Source organism: Alosa alosa, chromosome 8, assembly GCF_017589495.1.
Source record: "Alosa alosa isolate M-15738 ecotype Scorff River chromosome 8, AALO_Geno_1.1, whole genome shotgun sequence".
In the NCBI taxonomy this organism is placed as follows: Eukaryota; Metazoa; Chordata; class Actinopteri; order Clupeiformes; family Clupeidae; genus Alosa; species Alosa alosa.
The window spans coordinates 32,978,374-32,998,892 of record NC_063196.1 but is presented as its reverse complement, the minus strand read 5'-3'; the positions used below and the strand labels follow the sequence as shown (position 1 = coordinate 32,998,892).

The 20,519-nt window shown below is 45.9% G+C and overlaps 1 protein-coding gene across 1 annotated transcript in view; it reads left to right on the top strand.

Annotated features, from left to right (window-relative positions):
* LOC125298972 (disks large-associated protein 2-like) overlaps positions 1 to 20,519 on the top strand; it is an 81,075-nt gene that overhangs the window by 33,539 nt on the left and 27,017 nt on the right. Inside the window, 4 exon segments of the mRNA XM_048249967.1 lie at positions 4,731 to 4,939; positions 9,898 to 9,977; positions 9,980 to 10,053; positions 12,388 to 12,607. Coding sequence (XP_048105924.1) covers positions 4,731 to 4,939; positions 9,898 to 9,977; positions 9,980 to 10,053; positions 12,388 to 12,607 — 583 coding nt within the window.

The following is a 20,519-nucleotide window of genomic DNA, read 5'->3' as shown; positions in this document are numbered from 1 at the left end:
GCCCCTCATAATGTGTGCACTTGGCCCTGATAACCTCAGATTACACACATTAGGAACGGAAGCAGACGCTATGGCAGTGCGGCACCTCAGATTACACAGGAAGTAGACGCTATGGCAGTGCGGCACCTCAGATTACACAGGAAGTAGACGCTATGGCAGTGCGGCACCTCAGATTCCACAGGAAGTAAATATTTATGGCAGTGCGTCTCAGTTTTACACATTAAGATCGGAAGCAGGCTGGCTATGACAGTCGTCTCAAGATTACCGGCTAGGAATGGAAGCAGGCAGCTATGGCAGTCTTGATTTCTACGGTAACGGAGGAGACAGGCCATTTATTAGAATGGAAGCAGACGCTATGGCAGTGCGGTGCCTCAGATTACACACATTAGAATGGAAGCAGACGCTATGGCAGTGCGTCTCAGTTTACACACATTAAGATCGGAAGCAGACGCTATGGCAGTGCGGCACCTCAGATTACACAGGAAGTAGACGCTATGGCAGTGCGGTGCCTCAGATTACACACATTAAGAATGGAAGCAGACGCTATGGCAGTGCGTCTCAGATTACACACATTAGGAATGGAAGCAGACGCTATGGCAGTGCGGCACCTCAGATTACACACATTAGAATGGAAGCAGACGCTATGGCAGTGCGGTGCCTCAGATTACACACATTAGAATGGAAGCAGACGCTATGACGAATTAGTCAGATTACACACATTAGGAATGGAAGCAGGCGGCTATGGCGGTCGCGGTGCCTCAGTTACACATTAGGAATGGAAGCAGGCGCTATGGCGGTGTGGCTTTACAAGAGTGATGGGAGCAGACGCTATGGCAGTGCGGCACCTCAGATTACACAGGAAGTAGACGCTATGGCAGTGCGGTGCCTCAGATTACACAGGAAGGAGAAAATGCGGTGCCTCAGATTACACACATTAGGAATGGAAACTAGCTATGGCAGTGTGGCGCTTTACAAAAGGTAGTCGAGGGCTCCTCAAAAGGCATCTACTGGTATCTGCACGACTGGCGATGAGAGACAGACCATTATTAGACTAATTGCCTTTTAGTAAATAATGCATTTTTCAGTGCGGCACCTCAGATTACACAGGAAGTAGACGCTATGGCAGTGCGGCACCTCAGATTACACAGGAAGTAGACGCTATGGCAGTGCGGTGCCTCAGATTACACAGGAAGTAGACGCTTATGGCAGCGGCACCTCAGATTACACACATTGAGGAGCCGGAAGCAGGCGCTTATGGCAGTCACGGCACCTCAGATTACACAGGAAGGCAGCTATGGCAGTGCGGCACCTCAGATTACACAGGAAGTAGACGCTATGGCAGTGCGTCTCAGTTTACACACATTAAGATCGGAAGCAGACGCTATGACAGTGCGTCTCAGATTACACACATTAGGAATGGAAGCAGACGCTATGGCAGTGCGGTGCCTCAGATTACACACATTAGGAATGGAAGCAGACGCTATGGCAGTGTGGCGCTTTACAAGAGTAGTCGAGGAGCTCCTCAAAACATCTACTGGTATCTACGGCAACGTGAGGAGACAGGCCATTTATTAGACTAATTGCCTTTAGTAAATAATGCATTTTTCAGTACACTAAAATATTATCCTTAACAATTCATTCATACATATTTCATTCTTTTTTATTAATTTATTTCATTATTAATATGTCTATTTCTCTTGATCTTCTATCTTCCCATCGTCATTACCGGTTCCTGTTCCTCTGTGGAACATGAAGAATGGCCTGCGGAAATAAACAAACACATGCACATTTGCCATTGCCATCTGAGCCCATTTTGCTCATCATAAAATATTATAGTATTTATTTATTTTCATTAGGCTATTGACTGAATTGACATTGTTGTTTATTATTGCTATTCTCCTTAATGTTATCTTACCAATATAACTTTGTATTGTTGTTACCATAAAACCATAAAATAGGCAACACAGTTTGTGACATGGTGAGTGTAGTGTGGTTATAGTCGTAGTCATAGTAGGTTTTGTCACATGTGTGGGGGTTGTACAAGTGAAATGGATCTTACTACATAAGCAGCAGGTAGGCCAGCTAACAGTGAATTACAATAGTCCAGCTTGGAGATAACCATGGCCTGTTCAAGAAGTTGTGTGGAATCTTGTCCGTGTCAGATAAGGTCTGATCTTCCTAATGTTGTAAAGGATAAACCAACATGATTTTTGCAATTGAGGCTACAGTACATGCTCAAAGAAGTTAAGTCGATCATCAATTACGACGCCCAAGTTTACTTGCCGACCTAGTTGGGGTCAATGAAGATGAGTCAAGCTGGATGTTAATCCGATGGGAAACGCTAGAGTCCTCAGGTGGGAAAGATAGGTAAAGTTGAGTGTCGTCCGCATAGCAATGATAACCTAAAGTACCAGTACATAATGACTAGTTGACTAGTCGACAGCTGTTACGAAAAACTTTTAACTAATAAAATATTTTATCCTTCTCAATCCCTCAGTAGCCTAACTAAATCGAGTTAACATCACTTATATCATTGTCTTTTATTTGTTCCAGTGATAATGAAGTATTTACTCAGAAAGAGGCCATATTTTGGACGCTAATCACACACTAAACACCCATTAGTGTGTGATTAAGAAAAGGCCAGGCCGCAGTGTCACTGTGTGTGGTGATTAGTAGAGCACAGAGTAGCTGCAACTAGTGCGTCTGGACTGCAGGCTGTTAAACATGAAGATCCAAAAAAAAATCCATCACAATAACTCACAGTGGACTGGACACAGAAAACACTGAAATCACACAAACATTTCACATCATATTTAGGCCATAGGTTGCTGTACCATTATGTATTTGAGTACTGATGCTACTACTATGTTGAGTATTACTATGCATAAACACTGAGACATGTTTTGTAGATTAAGCTTAAACCACCTTTGCACTTTACACTAGAGCTTCAATACGCAAGAGGCTTCGCTGTCATGCTTTGTCTAAATTCATATGTCTGTGCTATTCCTGTGTGTAGGTTTACTGTACATGAATTGGTTGATTTGGTTGGGTATGGGGTTATGATCAAGATAAAGATTGACTTATTGCCATTTCAACATACAGTAGTTGGTTAGGGATTTGGTTTGGTGAGCTCAAACAGGATAAGACTAGACCAAGGGAACTCTAATACACAAGGAAAACATAAGTATAACATATTTACATCACTAAATTAAGAATTAAGGTTAAAAAAAAGAATCAAGGTGGCTTACTTAACTTTGTTTGCCTGTTCCAGATGTTGATGTTTACTTACTATCACTATGGAATGCTGCTGTGCTTTTGATATGATTGGTTGGTTGTAGAGTGGTTACAATTGATTGGCTATGGCGTCGTTGTGATGTTAACAGACCTCTTGTTGTCCCGTGACTGTGAAATGGGAGCACAATCCATAATAAACGGATCCACCTGAGCTTTGAAAGGTCTGTAGTGAGACAAGCCATAATCGTTTCTTCAGCATTTCATGGAAGTGATTCTTGTTTCCCCCCCGAGAAGATAAACTTGGTCTCAGTGGACTTTTGTGAGGCAGGGAAATTGCTTTTTTATGGTTTATTGTGTCCATTTTACAGCGATATGAGAATGAAGACAAAGATATCTATAGGTCACTGCTGTAGTGTATTAATTGGTGCATTCATCCATCCATCCATCCATTCATTCATTGTTCATTCATTCATTCATTCATTCATCGTTCATTCATTCTTAATTCATTCATTGATAGGGCCCTGCCTTTGTTTGTGTTCTTTCCTCTCCTGTCTGCATTGCAGGGGTGGAGCCTAGTAGTCAGGCGTGCCTCGTCTGCCCTAACTAAGCTACTGGGACATAACAGGCTGGGACATAACAGGCTACCCTAAGCGTTCCTCCTCCTCCCCACCTTAGACCGCTTTGCACCTTTGCTTTGCTTTACACACCACACTGCATTCATTCAGACTTACATGATGACACTCCTGTTTCATGCCACACTTATCCGGACATTTTCTCTCTTATTTACTCTAATAAATAACGTTTTATTTAGATGTTATCCTTGCGTGGTCGCCGTTCATATTGCCTAGCCACATGCATACAGGCATGGTTTGGTAATATCATCCATTCATCTATTAAATTCATTCATCCATTCATTTGTGTTTGGGACAGGGCAGTAGAGAGGTAACATAGTTCATTCATCCATTCATTGGTGTAGATAGTGGTGGGAAATGAGAGGAGAGATGGGTGGGAGATAAGACTCGATCCCGATCCTCTCCTTGGGAGCTGAGACTGTATGTGGTGTGGGACATGCATGCTACCATCTACACCACTGCCATCTACACTCATCTACACCCATCTAGACCACTACCATCTACACCCATCTACACCACTACCATCTACACCACTACCATCTACAACCATCTACACCACTGCCATCCACACCCATCTACACCACTGCCATCTACACCACTGCCATCTACACCCATCTACACCACTACCATCTACACCCATCTACACCACTACCATCTACACCCATCTACACCACTGCCATCTACACCACTACCATCTACACCCATCTACACCACTGCCATCTACACCCATCTACACCACTACCATCTACACCCATCTACACCACTACCATCTACACCCATCTACACCACTGCCATCTCCACCACTGCTTCCCTGTTTGACTGATGTTCGGGTTTGTCTTCTGTCGTGGCGGTGGTGGGGCACAGGTTCCCGGGGACGAGTGGAGGGGTTACCCTGGCGATGATGAGATTCCGTGCCGGCGGATGCGGAGCAGCAGCTACGTGAAGGCCATGGGAGACGAGGAGAGCGCCGGAGAGTCCGACCCAAGCCCCAAGAGCTCCCCGACCAAGACCGTCCGCCCTGACGCCCTCGTCCTTAAGTCGGCCATACAGAGACCACACCTAGAACCCCACAGGTACCTGCGTATACAGAGACCACACCTAGAACCCCACAGGTACCCTCGCATACAGAGACCACACCTACAACCCCAGAGGTACCTAGACATGGAAAGACCACAGCTAGAACCCAAAAGTTGATCTGTACAATTTTGTTCACTGTTTTACAATCCCTTTATAACATTAATGATGACACGTGGACATTTCTTGTGCCATGTCGGTCATACCGAGACCACACACACAGACCCAAAACGGCACCTGTACAATTTGGTTCACTGTTTCACAACCCCTTCCTAACACAAACGATGAGAGGAGCGATTCCACTTAGCGCCCGTGTCCTCATGTTGGCCATACAGAGACACAAAGGCGTGTATGTGCTTTCACTTCATGTTGTCATGCTCCATGGGACCCCCATATAGAGACCACATCGTGGGCCCCCCCCCATATAGAGACCACATCGTGGACCCCCCCCATATAGAGACCACATCATGGACCCCATATAGAGACCACATCATGGACCCCCCCCCCAAATAGAGACCACATCGTGGACCCCATATAGAGACCACATCATGGACCCTGGACCCCTAAAGGCGTACATGTCACTGTAACCCAACATGCAGCTCCTTCCAGGGCATTACCTCAGCCTCATGCAGCCAACTTACAACCCCAAATCAGAAAATGTTGGGACGTTGTGTAAAATGCAAATAAAACCAAACTATAATAATATAATGGTCTCGTAAACCCATATTTAGCAGCAAAAACGACTTAGACAACATATCAAATGTTGAAAATGAATGTTTTGACTATTTCACATATTTTTTTTTTATTTGATGTCGGCAATGTTTCAAAGTTGGGCCAGGGAATTTTTACTACTGTGCTGCTTCACCTCTTCATTTAACACAATTCTGTAAATGTTTAGGAACTGAGGAGACCAGTTGCTAGAGTTTTGAGAATTAAATGTTGTCCCATTCCTGTCTGATATAGGATTTCAGTTCCTCAACAGTATGGGGTATTCTTAGTCATGCTTTTCATGTTTAGCAACTTAATATGAGTTTACAAGATTTGCAGATTACTACATTCTGTTTTTATTTGCATTTTACATAGTGTCCCAACATTTTCTGATTTGGGGTTGTATAATGCATACAATGATGTGTATGTAGGCTATGAGCAAAAAGCATGTTGTGTTTTACACCACACACACACACACACACACACACACAAACACACGGTGGGGGAGGGCAGGAGGGACACACACACACAGAGACACAGGAGAGAGAGAGAGAGAGGGGAGGGAGAGAGAGAGAGAGGGAGGGAGAGGGAGAGAGAGAGCAGAGAGGGAGGGAGAGAGAGAGCAAAGGGAGGGAGAGAGAGGGAGAGAGAGAGGGAGAGAGAGGGAGAGGGAGGGAGAGAGAGAGCTGAGAGGCACTTTCTCTTTTATCTGAAGCTGGTCTCTCCTGACATGCTGCCTTCCCAGTGCCACAGAGCCCCTTTCATTCATCCCCTCTCATCTACACACTCCCCCCCTCTCCTCTCCTCTCCTCTCCCCTCTCTCTCCTCTCCTCCTCTCCTCTCCTCTCTCTCCCCTCTCATCACCTCTCCTCTCTCCCCCTCTCCTCTCCTCTTCTCTCCTCTCTCCCCTCTCATCACCTCTCCTCTCCTCTCATCTACTCCTCTCCTCTCATCTTCTCCTCTCCTCTCATCTACTCCTCTCCTCATCTCATCTCCTCTCCTCTCCTCTCATCTACTCCTCTCCTCTCATCTACTCCTCTCCTCTCTCCCCCTCTCCTCTCCTCTCCTCTTATCTACACACTCCTCGATCCTTTTTTCCTCCTCTCCTTTCTCCTCGCCTCTCCTCCCCTGTCCTCTCCTCTCCTCTCTCCCCTCTCATCACCTCTCCTCTCCTCTCCTCTCCTCTCCTCATCCTCTCCTCTCTCCCCCTCTCCTCTCCTCTCCTCTCTCCCCTCGCATCACCTCTCCTCTCATCTCCTCTCTCCCCTCTCATCACCTCTCCTCTCTCCCCATCTCCTCTCCTCTCCTCTCTCCCCTCGCATCACCTCTCCTCCCCTCTCCTCTCATCTACACACTCCTTGATCCCTTCTTCCTCCTCTCCTCTCATCTCCTCTCTCCTCTCCACTTAGTCTAGACCAGAGGTCGTCAGAGCAGAGGAGAGAGAGACCAGAGGTCCCCTCGAAGTATGAGTAATTTCCTATCAGTTCAAACCGCCTTGGTCATAGATATTTGCTAATGTGTCCAATTAGTCATAATACCAATATGTGTGTGTTGAACTGATGGAATAACCCGTATACGGTCTTAATAATACTACTTGACACATTGCTGTACTTCTAGAACTGCACTTGCTGCACTTCTTTGTGAAGGGAAAACAAGTTTGGTATGAAATAATCTGGTGCATAAATCTGTTCTTATTCTGTGTAGAGTTGAAAAGATTGAACCTGAACAGCATTTTAATTTCTTGTCACTTGTCATCTCTGTGTGCTACTGCTGCTGCTCCCCCACCACCACCATATGCAGACCTCTCATAACTGCCCCCAGTACTGGGAGAGTGCAGACCTCTCATAACTGCCCCCAGTACTGTGGGAGAGTGCAGACCTCTCATTTAAATGCCCCCAGTACTGTGGGAGAGTGCAGACCTCTCATAACTGCCCCCAGTACTGGGAGAGTGCAGAACTCTCATTTAAATGCCCCCAGTACTGGGAGAGTGTAGACCTCTCATTTAAATGCCCCCAGTACTGTGGGAGAGTGCAGACCTGTCATAACTGCCCCCAGTACTGGGAGAGTGGAGAACTCTCATTTAAATGCCCCCAGTACTGTGGGAGAGTGCAGACCTCTCATAACTGCCCCCAGTACTGAGAGAGTGTAGAACTCTCATAACTGCCCCCAGTACTGGGAGAGTGTAGACCTCTCATTTAAATGCCCCCAGTACTGTGGGAGAGTGCAGACCTGTCATAACTGCCCCCAGTACTGGGAGAGTGGAGAACTCTCATTTAAATGCCCCAGTACTGTGGGAGGGCAGACCTCATAACTGCCCCCAGTACTGAGAGAGTGTAGAACTCTCATAACTGCCCCCAGTACTGGGAGAGTGTAGACCTCTCATTTAAATGCCCCCAGTACTGTGGGAGAGTGCAGACCTGTCATAACTGCCCCCAGTACTGGGAGAGTGTAGACCTCTCATTTAAATGCCCCCAGTACTGTGGGAGAGTGCAGACCTCTCATAACTGCCCCCAGTACTGGGAGAGTGTAGAACTCTCATTTAAATGCCCCCAGTACTGTGGGAGAGTGCAGACCTCTCATAACTGCCCCAGTACTGTGGGGGAGTGTAGAACTCTCATAACTGCCCCCAGTACTGTGGGGGAGTGTAGAACTCTCATTTAAATGCCCCCAGTACTGTGGGAGAGTGCAGACCTCTCATAACTGCCCCAGTACTGTGGGGGAGTGCAGACCTCTCATAACTGCCCCCAGTACTGTGGGGGAGTGTAGAATGACTTCCATTTCCAGTTCTTCACCGCCTCTTCACTGGTCCACCTCTCTTCTCTTGTATCTCCCAACACCTCTAGCTCCCTCTGTCCCGCCTTCTCCCCTCTCCAGACCTGTTGTGGGTTCCACCTCGACATCGCTATAAACCTATAAATATATCGCTTCACTAAAGTGTGCTAAAGTGGTTCAGACAGGACTTGATTCCAGACCACTGCAAGTCTCTGCACGGTACGGTGGCCTGGAAGTGTAAAAAAAATTAACAATGGTAAATGAATTATTTACAAGATTAAAATTAAATGTACAATGTTTTAAGCAAATTTACATTTTTTTAAACAAATTTACAATGAGTGAACAAATTGACAATGAGTGAACAAATTTACAAGTTTTTAAACAAATGTACGTTTTTTACGAAAAGGGTAGGTACAATAGACGGAAATGTGGTCTATCAAACACTTCACACTTCCTAGCCTTCTTGTTAGCTAAAATGTATTGCGAAGCCACTATTCGTCAGATAATTTACTACTTTAATCGAGGCCATAACTTGACGCCTTATCGTCTCCGTAGGGCAGAAATGTTAGGCTTTTGCCACAGTTCTGGCAGAAATGGCCACGGTTGGTGGGGGTGCCACAGTAGGGGCAGAACATGGTGATACCAGAGAATGTACGTTGGCTGTTGCTCTGTGCTGTCTGATTGAGAGAAAGCTAACGCATCTTACCAGGCTCACGCTACTGTTCGAAAAGATCTCACTTCCTGTAGCCACTACTTCTGTCTATTGTACCTACCCTTTCCGTAAAAAACGTACATTTGTTTAAAAACTTGTAAATGTGTTCACTCATTGTCAATTTGTTTAAAAACTTGTAAATTTGTTCACTCATTGTAAATTTGTTTAAAACTTGTAAATTTGTTTAAAATTTTTTAAATTTGCTTAAAACATTGTACATTTGTTTAAAAACCTGTACATTTGTTTTTAAACTTGTACATTTGTTTTTAATCTTGTAAATAATTAATTTACCATTGTTATTTTTTTTGCAATTCCAGGCCACCGTAGTACGGTGCTCAGGATAAAAGCATTCACTAGACACCGGCCATCTAGGTTTACCTTTAGTTATGTGTGTGTGCGTCTAAGTTTACCTTTACTAATGTGTGTGCACATTATTATGGTCTGAGCATTGCATTACAATTAATCACATTATTATGGTCTAAGCATTGCGTTACACTTAATCACGTTATTATGGTATAACCATTGCGTTACCCTTAATCACGTTATTATGGTCTAAGCATTGCGTTACACTTAATCACGTTATTATGGTGTAAGCATTGCGTTACACTTAATCACGTTATTATGGTATAAGCATTGTGTTACACTTAATCACGTTATTATGGTATAAGCATTGCGTTACACTTAATCACGCCACGCTTCGGTATTTTCAGTGTGATGGCCACCTTACCCTCTCTCTCTCCTCCTTTCCTCGTCACCCCTCCCCAGTCAGGGCTACCACCTGCAGACGTCTCGTGACATGCGTCCCCTCCCCAGCGTGAGCCTGGACCCCCCACCACGTACCATCCCCCCCCCTACCGCTCTCGCAACCAGAGCTACATGCGCGCAGTGAGCACTCTCAGCCAGGCAAGCTGCGTCAGCCAGGTGAGTCCACACTAGTCCACATCAATGCACACACACAACACATACACACACAATACAGTCTCTCTCTCCCACACACACACAACACATACACACACAATAATGTCTCTGTCTCCCACACACACACACAACACATACACACACAATACAGTCTCTCTCTCCCACACACACACACACACACACATACACACAATAGAGTCTCTGTCTCCCACACACACAACACATACACACACAATACAGTCTCTCTCTCCCACACACACACACACACACACAGACAACACATACACACACAATACTGTCTCTGTCTCCCACACACACACACACAACACATACACACACAATACAGTCTCTCCCACACACACACACACAACACATACATACAATAGAGTCTCTGTCTCCCACACACACAACACATACACACAATACAGTCTCTATCTCCCACACACACACACACAACACATACACACACAATACAGTCTCTGTCTCCCACACACACACACACACACACACACACACACACACACACACACACACACACACATACACAATACAATCTCTCTCTCCCACAAACATACACACACATACACACACTCTCTTCACACACACATGTGCACACACAAACCTTCATTATGTGACATCTGAGATCATCTGACACAAATAGAACAATGTATTCTCATTAGACCAGCACACACACACATACACCATACCTCTTCATTAACACTAGATGTCTCCAACTACATCTTTTTATTCTGAACACAGACAGACACACTCACACACACACACACACACACACACACACACACTCCACCTGTTTTGAGTGGTACTGTAAGTATAAACTAGTGCATTCACAGCAGGACTGGGCTGCTTATTGGCTGACAAGTCTACAATGGGATTATCCTGGTTTCGAAGTGAAAAGTGGGTTTATTGAGTTTCAGACCTCGACAGCAGGCTTATTTGCTTTCAGGAGTACAGAGTAGGTTTCATAGACTTTCACACCAGAACAGTGGATGTCTTTCATGTATTACATGATGTAAGTAGTTCATTTTTTACTTTTCTTCAGAGAAGCTTACTTGTATGTATTGAGATAATGTAAATTCCACCATTTCAGTTTAATGCTTGAAGAAACTAATGTCTAGCTGTGTACTCATGGTTGCTTTCAATCACAAGATTCTATTCTAGAAGTGTCAGATTCAAGGTTCTAACTGTTGACGTTAGGAGTCAAGGTTCCAGCAGGCGATTGCACCAGCTGAGTTTAAGTTCCATAAAAAGTTTGCATGTAACATGTTTTTAAAACATTGAAACTTAGTCTTTTTAAAATAGCGCTGCATTCTTTTTCAGTTGCATCACTGCTAGTTAAGTTACATCGAAGTTAGTTGTTCCTAAATCAAAATATCGTCGCAGACTGGTGTATTTTCACCATGGACAACCCATCAATATAGACTGATGACGGAAACCCCATCTCAGCAACCCCATTCTCTACGTGTGTCGTGTTTTCCAGAGATTTACAGCCACCATGGCTGCTTTATTGTGTGGAATATAAAAACGTGTAAATACAATTTGTAATACACGTGCAGAATGTTCAGACGCTGTTCAAGTGATTAAAATGTGAAATAGAATGTAACTCCATGGTTAAATGTAACCTTCCTACCACTTAACTGAGATAACAAGTTATATACTTACTTATTTCAGTTACAACAACGCTGAAACTATTTGCATGGTACAATCCATTATATTTTAGTAGCTTCTAAAGTCCAAGTTAGTGACTATTTACTATCGAACAGGGCAAAGACGTATTGTAGCTTACGCTCTGCTGGTGCAGGCGGCTTCTGATGTGCAATAAAGGTTGTGCTCAGATAAAAGGTTTTAGCTGTGCAATAAGAACTGTCTTTACCTCTAGGATTTGGGTTAGCCTGCCTATACTCTTAGGTTTCAAGCTATATGGTAAAGGAGATGTAGTTTAGGAATGAGAATTGCTCCCTGTCATGTGATTAGTGGATGGGGTGGGAGATTCCTCAGGGATAGCCGCATGCCTAGGAAAGAGCAAACATCCCATGCTGTTTTATCTGGTCTACACCTCAGTGAAACTGTCTCTGTTCATTCTCTTCTCTCTTTATTCGTGTTTCTGTGTGTTGAAGTCTATTGATGTGTCTGATTCTAATTCACAAGACACCGTTTGCAGGTTTCCTGCCTCTGACAAGGTGAGACGTTTGCCTGTGTTGTTGTCTGCGTGCTAACCTTCCTTCCATATTCATCACCGCATAAAGGGGAAGAATCAGAATGAGAGAGAGAGTGGAAGAGGAAAAACTAAGGACTGCTATTCCTGTTTTTGTCTCTCAGGTGAGTGAGACTGAGGTCAATGGCCAGTTTGAGTCAGTTTGCGAGTCCGTTTTTAGCGAACTAGAGAGCCAGGCCATGGGTGCGCTGGACTTGCCCGGCTCGTTCCGCACGCGGAGCCACAGTTACCTGCGTGCAATACAGGCTGGGTATTCCCAAGACGACGACTGCTTGCCCTCCGTGACATCCTCCACTGTCACGTCGACTCTCAGATCCACAACAGGTAACGAAGCAAGCGCTGGGCCCCATCGCCCTTCGCTACTTGCCACCACCACCATGCCCGAAAAACTCCCACCCCCCCTTTCCCTCAACTCTCTTCCCGAGAGAGAGTCTGTGAGACAGCCAGCCAGCGAGTCGGCAGTGAGAGGTGCTTTAGTCACATGTGCTCACCGTTGTGCTGTGCTGAGCTGCGCTGTGCTGTGCTGCCTCATCCCCCCTCCTCCCAAACACACTCGCCTCGCGCATCTGCAGAGGGAGACCTGTTGCCTGCCATCCGGATGCCTGCCTACCATCAGTGGATAGATATCTCTGTCGGCTCCTGTCCCTGTCGCCATGTGTCTGTTTTCTTCTGGTGCTCTGTGTGTTGGGGGGGGTTGATGGTGGTTTGGGGGTGGTGGAGGTGGGGGCTGGTGGTTGTGAAGGGAGGGTGGGTTCTGCTTGCCAGTCCTTGTGCACGATCCATGCATCATTGTTTACGGTTCCCTGCTTGATGTTGTGTGCTGGGGGGTGGGGATGTGGGGGTGGGAAAGGAGTCTCGTCAATAACAACAGCAGCAGCAGCAACAACAAAAACAATGTGTGACCTCACACGCCAGCGCCAGAGTCACAGAGCACCTAGCATGCAGTAGCTACATCCCACTTCCTGGTCACAGCATGAAGCGTGTTTATAGAGGAACATGTGATGAGGGAACTAGCACAACCAAGTTCACAACAGGCATCACTACAATACAGCACAACCTAGATCACATCAGAGACTATAACAAAGCATCACTAACACACAGCACAACCTAGATCACATCAGGGGCTATAACAAAGCATCACTAACACACAGCACAACCTAGATCACATCAGGGGCTATAACAAGCCATCACTAGCGCACAGCACAACCTAGATTAGAGACTAAAACAAAGCCATCACTAGCGCAGCACAGCACAGTTCAGCTGGTTCACAATGGGGTCTAAAACACACTATCAACGGCACACAAAATACAACCTAGTTCACAATATACAACATCAGTAGCGCACAGCTCTAGACTGGCACTTGCATAGTGCGGACCTTTGCTAAGGTCAAGTGCTGTGTCTCCCGACGCTAGTGAAGAATAACTAAGTTCATCAAGCCATCCCATCAGTCGGAGCCGCTCCCAAGTTTAATGGGTACTTCTTTGGCTCATGCTGCACCTTGCAAAGTTACGTTAAAAGCAGATTTTTGGCATAATCCTGCACACAGACGGATAAACAAACAATCCGCAACAGAAACACAAACTCCTTTGTGGAGATAATGACAGTTACCAGTTTATGAGACAATCTGCGTCTAGCTCACATCTCTACGTTCTAACTCAAATAAGGGACTAGGAAACAACAGCCCAGTTCATGTTATTATTGAGAACGTCCCACTGCACCATTAAGTAAATAACATCAGACTTCATAACTGATAGAAAAACTAGCACATGGTATTATTCTTTTCACATTTACTATAGGAGCTAGCAGCCGGTATGAACCAGTTCATTCTATTTCACTAGCAATTAGGATTGAGGGTAAAGGCTGAGATTACAGTCGATGACATCATTTCACTCTGAAAGAGGTTTTGAGGGGTGAACTATCCGCCTACAAAACAAGCATTTCTGACAGATCTTTATTTATTAAAAAGATGACATCAGAGGGAGGCAAAATACACACATACAACTAACTGACTTGTGCTGTATTGTTTTATTGTGACGTCTTGAGTCACATTTTTAGTTCTACACACACACACTCACACACCACATATGCATACAAACACACACTCACACACCACATACAAAGACATACTAATGTCTCATGGCGCCTTAGGCACAGCAGCAAAGCACATCTGGCATATTCCACAAAATGTTGATAAACAAAATGAAAATACTCTAATCTTGTGTAAATGGTACAGCCCCCTTAACGACCTTAAGACCTCGTCCTTCAGTGATATCAAATATAAAAGCAGGACCAGGTATAGAGTTGGACAGCACCAGGTTATAACGGCATCAAGTCAGACAGTGAGCAAGCAGTTCTTCCCTTGATGCAGCCTGCAGGGACTTCTTTCTGTAACTCTTGAACGGAAAGGGCTCTGTGAATCTGTGTAACTTAGGCCACATTCCAGATCATTCGGAAGTCGGAGGTCAGACAGGGACTGGGGTTCTGACTTTGTACTTTTGTACCATTGTACTTTTTCCAATAGGAGGTCGGAATTCTTGACTTCCGAGTTTGTCTGGAATGAAATTGGGAGATTCCAACTAGGAAGTATCCAAATGAAAGATTACTTTCCCTTGTGCACATATTACCATGTGAACTGATCCGATGTCATCAGTGCTTTTGGTGTTGTCATAAAGACTAAAGCTATGAACCCTATTGAAATACCACTCTTTAACATGGCCTACCAAAATGGATTTTATGACAATTTCATGGCTATTTGGTTTACAAAGTCAGGTTGGACCACAGCTGAACAGAACTGATTTGGGGTTTCTGTCAAACAAATGTCCTTGTGCATCATTACATTTCCATGCTTGATTTGGTCTGCTAGAAAAACAATCCCTCAAGTCACCCCCTGTGACCAGAGCATACTTGAGGATCAAGGAGAGCGTTCCAATCCCACAGTCCCGCGTTTTGAGTCCTGTTGCCTGGTAGACTGGTCCCTCGAGCCACTCGTAGACTGCAGGTGTGTAAAGCACTTGACCTGAGGGACATCAACCAGGCACTGTCCTCGGATGTCACAAGATCAAGGGACTCTTGTGCTCAAAAATGTGAAAATAAACAAAAAAAAAGTAAAATTGATTGAGGGAAGAAAGAATACTAAATCATCTTGATTCTTGATGAACATGGTATAACTTACAACTTAGGCCCAAAATATATTGCCTCAAGTAGTTTACACAGTCATCAATGGGCACCAAAACCCAAGTATATTTTGTTTGAGAGCCTTTTTGTGTTTTCAACCCACCCAAGAGGCGGAGACTAGCTGGTCCTCTTGTAGAGAGCGGGCCTCCTTCAACCCCAGCAGGATAACCAGGGGGGAGAGAACAGCGGGAGTCCTTTCAGGTGTCTGTCTCAGGTACTTTAATGTCAACACGCATACATATATCTATGTATATGTGTGTTTCTTTCCACTGCCTTCTCATACAGCCACAACTGCGAAAAGACTCATGTAGACGCAATCCTTCTGAGATCTTTGAGCACAAACTCGACCATGAGGAAAATATCAAACACCTGCAATACTGTAGAAAGTAAAAAGTGTCAGTCCTGGATTTCAGGAGAAAAAAAAAAAAATCTAATTCGAAAGTGCTTATGTGACTGATAACATCAGGTGGAATCTGTATAGGTTATGTACTGCTCTAGAGGGCTGGCACTGTCATTCACTTGCATTCATTTTGGGGTTCTCATAAGTGTATGGAAGTAAATAACAGTGTGTTAAGTAGCTAGCCGCCTGGAGCACTAGCTAAACGTATTGATATTACATCTGCCTTTATTGGTGATGTTGGCAGTCTTAATGAAGGGCCCAAAATGTTCAAGTATTAATATCTTTCTACATCATCATAACTGTACTACAACCACTGTGGATATTTGATAAACCAAGGGCTGGAGACTTCATTGATCGTTTGGTGAAACAGTTCTAGGCTTGCTCAGCCTACCTGAAACCCCTCGTTTAGCTCTTTCCTCTGGCGAGGTCAAGCCCCGCTCCTTTCTTTCTCTACCTTCGGTAATGACCAATCTGCCTTGTGGCACATGGAGTTGACCTGACCCGTAGGGCCGTGGGATTGCAGCCTTTCCCTGGTAAATCCTTCTACCACCCCACTCTCAAACAACCCCTCCCCCCCTTCCAACCTGTAACTATATGGAAGGCCAGCGTGCCTCTTTATAACCAAATAACAGACCTTACAGTGTTCAATAGGGTTCATAACTATGACTGGAGCCGACGGCTTGTGATTGTACCGTTGCCTTTTCATCTTCTCTTGCACCCAAAACAAACTGAACTGCTATGGCACTCTCAAGTGTGTTTCGGTAACACAATTACCGCCTTGACTCGATGTCGTTGAGAGTGATGAGAATAAGACTGTGGAGGATTGGGGTTGCGTGATAGAGACTCTCATTCAGTGAAAAGATGAAAAGACATTGGACTGTTGATGTCGTGTGTGAGAAGGCAGTGTGAAAAAACACCTCATGACACCAGAAGTGTGTGAGTTAAATATCTAGCCACAGACCTTAATTAATTAACAGACCCTGTCCAAGTGAACTTCATTTTGCAGTGGGGCAGGGTAGAGATATTAAAAAACAAAGCAAAGATTCCCTAGAACTGTAACACTGTAAGGAACACCCAAAGGACAGCAGTAGGCAGCGCCATCTCAGGTCCGGCAGAAGACTAAACCATTTGACTGGGTGATCGGTGCAAACATGCTGGGCAATCATTATACCACCAGCCAGCCAAGAGACCAGCAGAACTGTGTCGACTATAAGTGCACTATCCTAAGACCAGGGGAGTACTGCTATCCATTGAGATTTCCAGACCAAAAGACAGTAGATATTATCCATATGGGAGATCAGTAGATCTGTTCACCATTCTAGCTGACCTTAGGACCCGTGGCAAGCCATTATCCAAAGATCATCGAGTCACCTTGAGACTAGACTGTACAGATGTTGAGACCATCAAAATCTCCACCCTGTACGCATCTGAAAATGATTCAGAAATCTGAGACCAACTCTTAAAAAACCTTGCAGATAACCTCCCTGAGACTAGCAGTCCATCAGACTTCTATTCTATGACCAGTGTTTACCCAAAAGGGAATACCATCCTATGACCAAAAGACTGTCCAGTTACCACAAGAAGAGAACCATCCCAAATGGTTTGTCCAGTGTAGACTAGCCGGCCACTACCCCAGGACTTGTAAAACCTGCATCCTGAGATCACCAGGGAACTGCCACGACCCTTTCTACCCAACACAGACAAGTGTACATGTTCAATAGACCCTTTCAACAATAAAAACAAAAACAATGCTGGAACGTTCTATTTGGTTCCCAATCTACTTCCTCTGCATTAAGATAACATATGGAATGTTAAAACGGAAGCCTTGTGGGGCCAATTATGGTGCTGATAATGGAACTCTCTTGAAAGGGTCTATAGTGAGACAAGGACACAGTAGAGACCAGCACAGCAGACACAGGCATGCAAAAAATATAAATAGCAATAATGTAATCCTACTTAGTTGATGAGACATTGAATTTCACACTTTTCCTTTGCTAAACCATCCTAATTTATTAGGTTTTACTTAATCGCACCCTGGTAAGTTTAGCATTTGAGATGTTCTGTTTGGATCTGTTGGGTCTGTTTAACTCACACACTTTTAGGGGGTTCTGTAGACTGTCATCATTGAGGCCCGCGCCTGTGTTGACACCTGATTCCCGTTGCGGTCTTTCCTGTCTATGTTCTCTCCCTTCCTGTGTGTCTACTGCTTCCTGTCTCCACACTCACGTTTGTGTTCTCAGAGGGCTACGATGGCCTGGACGCTACGTCCTTGCTGAATGACGACATCATCGAGGACGATGACGCAGCCAGCTCATCGGCCTATCAGGAGCTGGAGAACTTGGAGCGCGAACATGCCGCGCGCAGTCAGCACAGCACCAGCTCCACGGTAACCGCCATCTCCGTCCCGCCCTCGCCCCCCCGGGGATACCGCGTGCCGCCGCGTCCTCCGCCCACGGAACCCGCCGCGCCCCAGGCACTGCAGGCCTTCAAGGAATCAGCCGGAGTGCTGGCGGCATTTAACATGCAGTGGAAGGAAGAGATCTCCGCCATGCGCTACGAGCTGGCCGAGCTACGCAGAGACGTGTGCGGGGAACTCAAGACCTTCAACAGCAACTTCTTTAACTTCACGCAGTGCTACAACATGTGGACCATGTGCCGAGAGGCCGCGGACGGGAGTGGGAGCGGGGGGGGCGGGGGGGGTGGGAGGAGCGGAGGAGGTGGAGGGGGGTCAGGGGCGGGCGGCCCTGGGGAGCGCGTTTCTGTGGGAACGCAGGCAAGCGCGGCACCCGTGCGGCAGGACACGGTGGATGCCTCGGTGATGTGCCAGCCAGAGCCGTCGGTGCTGTGCCAGCCGGAACCGTCCGCCTTCAGCATTCTGGACCTGATGCGGCCGCCCCTCATCACCATCCCCCCTGAGCCCGCCGTGCCCGAGCTCACCATCACCTCCGCCAGCCCCACATCCGCCAGTCCCGCCAGCTCTCGCACCTCCGAGGACTCCACCTGGGACCCGCCCAAGAAGCAGCGCCATCAGCACTACCACCACCGGCCCGAACGCCACGACGGCCGCAGGAGCACCAGCCTCGAGCTCTGGAGTCGCAAGTACCCCAGCGGGCCCATGGCCTACCTGTCCCTCTCGTTCTAGTTGGGATGAGCCAGCAGTCTGCTGACCAGCGTCCTCTGGTTGGGAAGAGTCCGCAGCCAATCAGAGACCAGCGGCCTGCCTGTCTCGCCGGCATTCTAACAGAGAGAGAAGGAGACTAGCGGTTCCACAAGCCACCTGTCTCTCTCTCGGAACTGGCAGCCTCGAGCACCTAGCTGTTTTGTTCTCTGATAGAGGAATCAGCTGACTGATGGCCTACTGGTTCCTTTGGTTCTAAGGGCTGGTTCTAATCAGCTGACTGATGGCCTACTGGTTCCTTTGGTTCTAAGGGCTGGTTCTAATAGCTGGGGGCACTGACCAGTGTTTAGCCTGATGGACGAGTCAGCTTGTGTCCTCATGATTGTGTCTTATAGTGACTGAGCACAGTGTACATGCACACACGCAGACATGCAAATGCCCTCACCAAAATGCAGCCTGTGCTTGTGAGGAAACTTACACAAGACACATACACACACACACACCTGCACACCTTAGCACAGTATTGCCATATCCGTGAAACACGGTCACACACAGACCTGACAGACTAGAGTCACTCACCAAAAGACACTTCCCCACATTCTAACCAACCAGGAACACAACACCAGGAACACACACATTCACCTTGCACAAAATCACACTCACACACACACACACCCTGACCTACCACAGTGACATCAAAATAACATATCTCCTAATTGCATAGACATACAGCCACACACAACATATATATACACCTAGCACAGAATAGCCAACCCTACCCCAGGACGCACACGCACGCACACACACACACACACACAAACACACACACACTCCCGCAGCGTGTGCATTCAGAGGTGAAAGGTGTGTTCTGGGTCAGGGGTAACCCAAAGCGGACACGAGCTGTGCAGGGAGCCAGGTGTTGTTTGTTTATGCATTTAATTTGTGCATGTCTTTAATCTGATATTTTTCAAAAATATCTCTCTCTATATACATACATAGAAATATATATATATTTCCACAGAATGTGTAAAACGATGTCACAAATATCATTTTTTTGACAAATTATGTAAATCAAGTCCCAAAAAGCTTCAATCATTCGTGGCAGATAGTTATCTCGTGATTCCACGCTGACACGACTCAGAAAGTATGAGATCGTCCTGTCAAAATCACTGTGTGTTTACTTGGTGGAAAATGGACCAGTGTCAATATTTATGGAAACACTCTTTATTACTTTCTGTTTACAAATCATGACCACAGGTATGTGTGTAGTGACATTTCACTGAAGTGATCCATCAGAGAGGATGCCCTCTACTGGCAGAAATGTATGTACTTCAGGCAAGGGACAGGACCCAGACAGCTGGCAAAACTATTAAGCCAATCAGGTCAGTTTAAGAAGTGACATCGGACCAATCCAAAGACAAGCCTGCTGGTCAAGAGGAGTTAAATCTCTTGCCTGGATTCAGATTGTCAGTCCTATCATCTTTCCCCTACACTTTTCCTTGACCTTGACGTAAAATGTCATGAGGTCAAGGTGAGATGCGAAG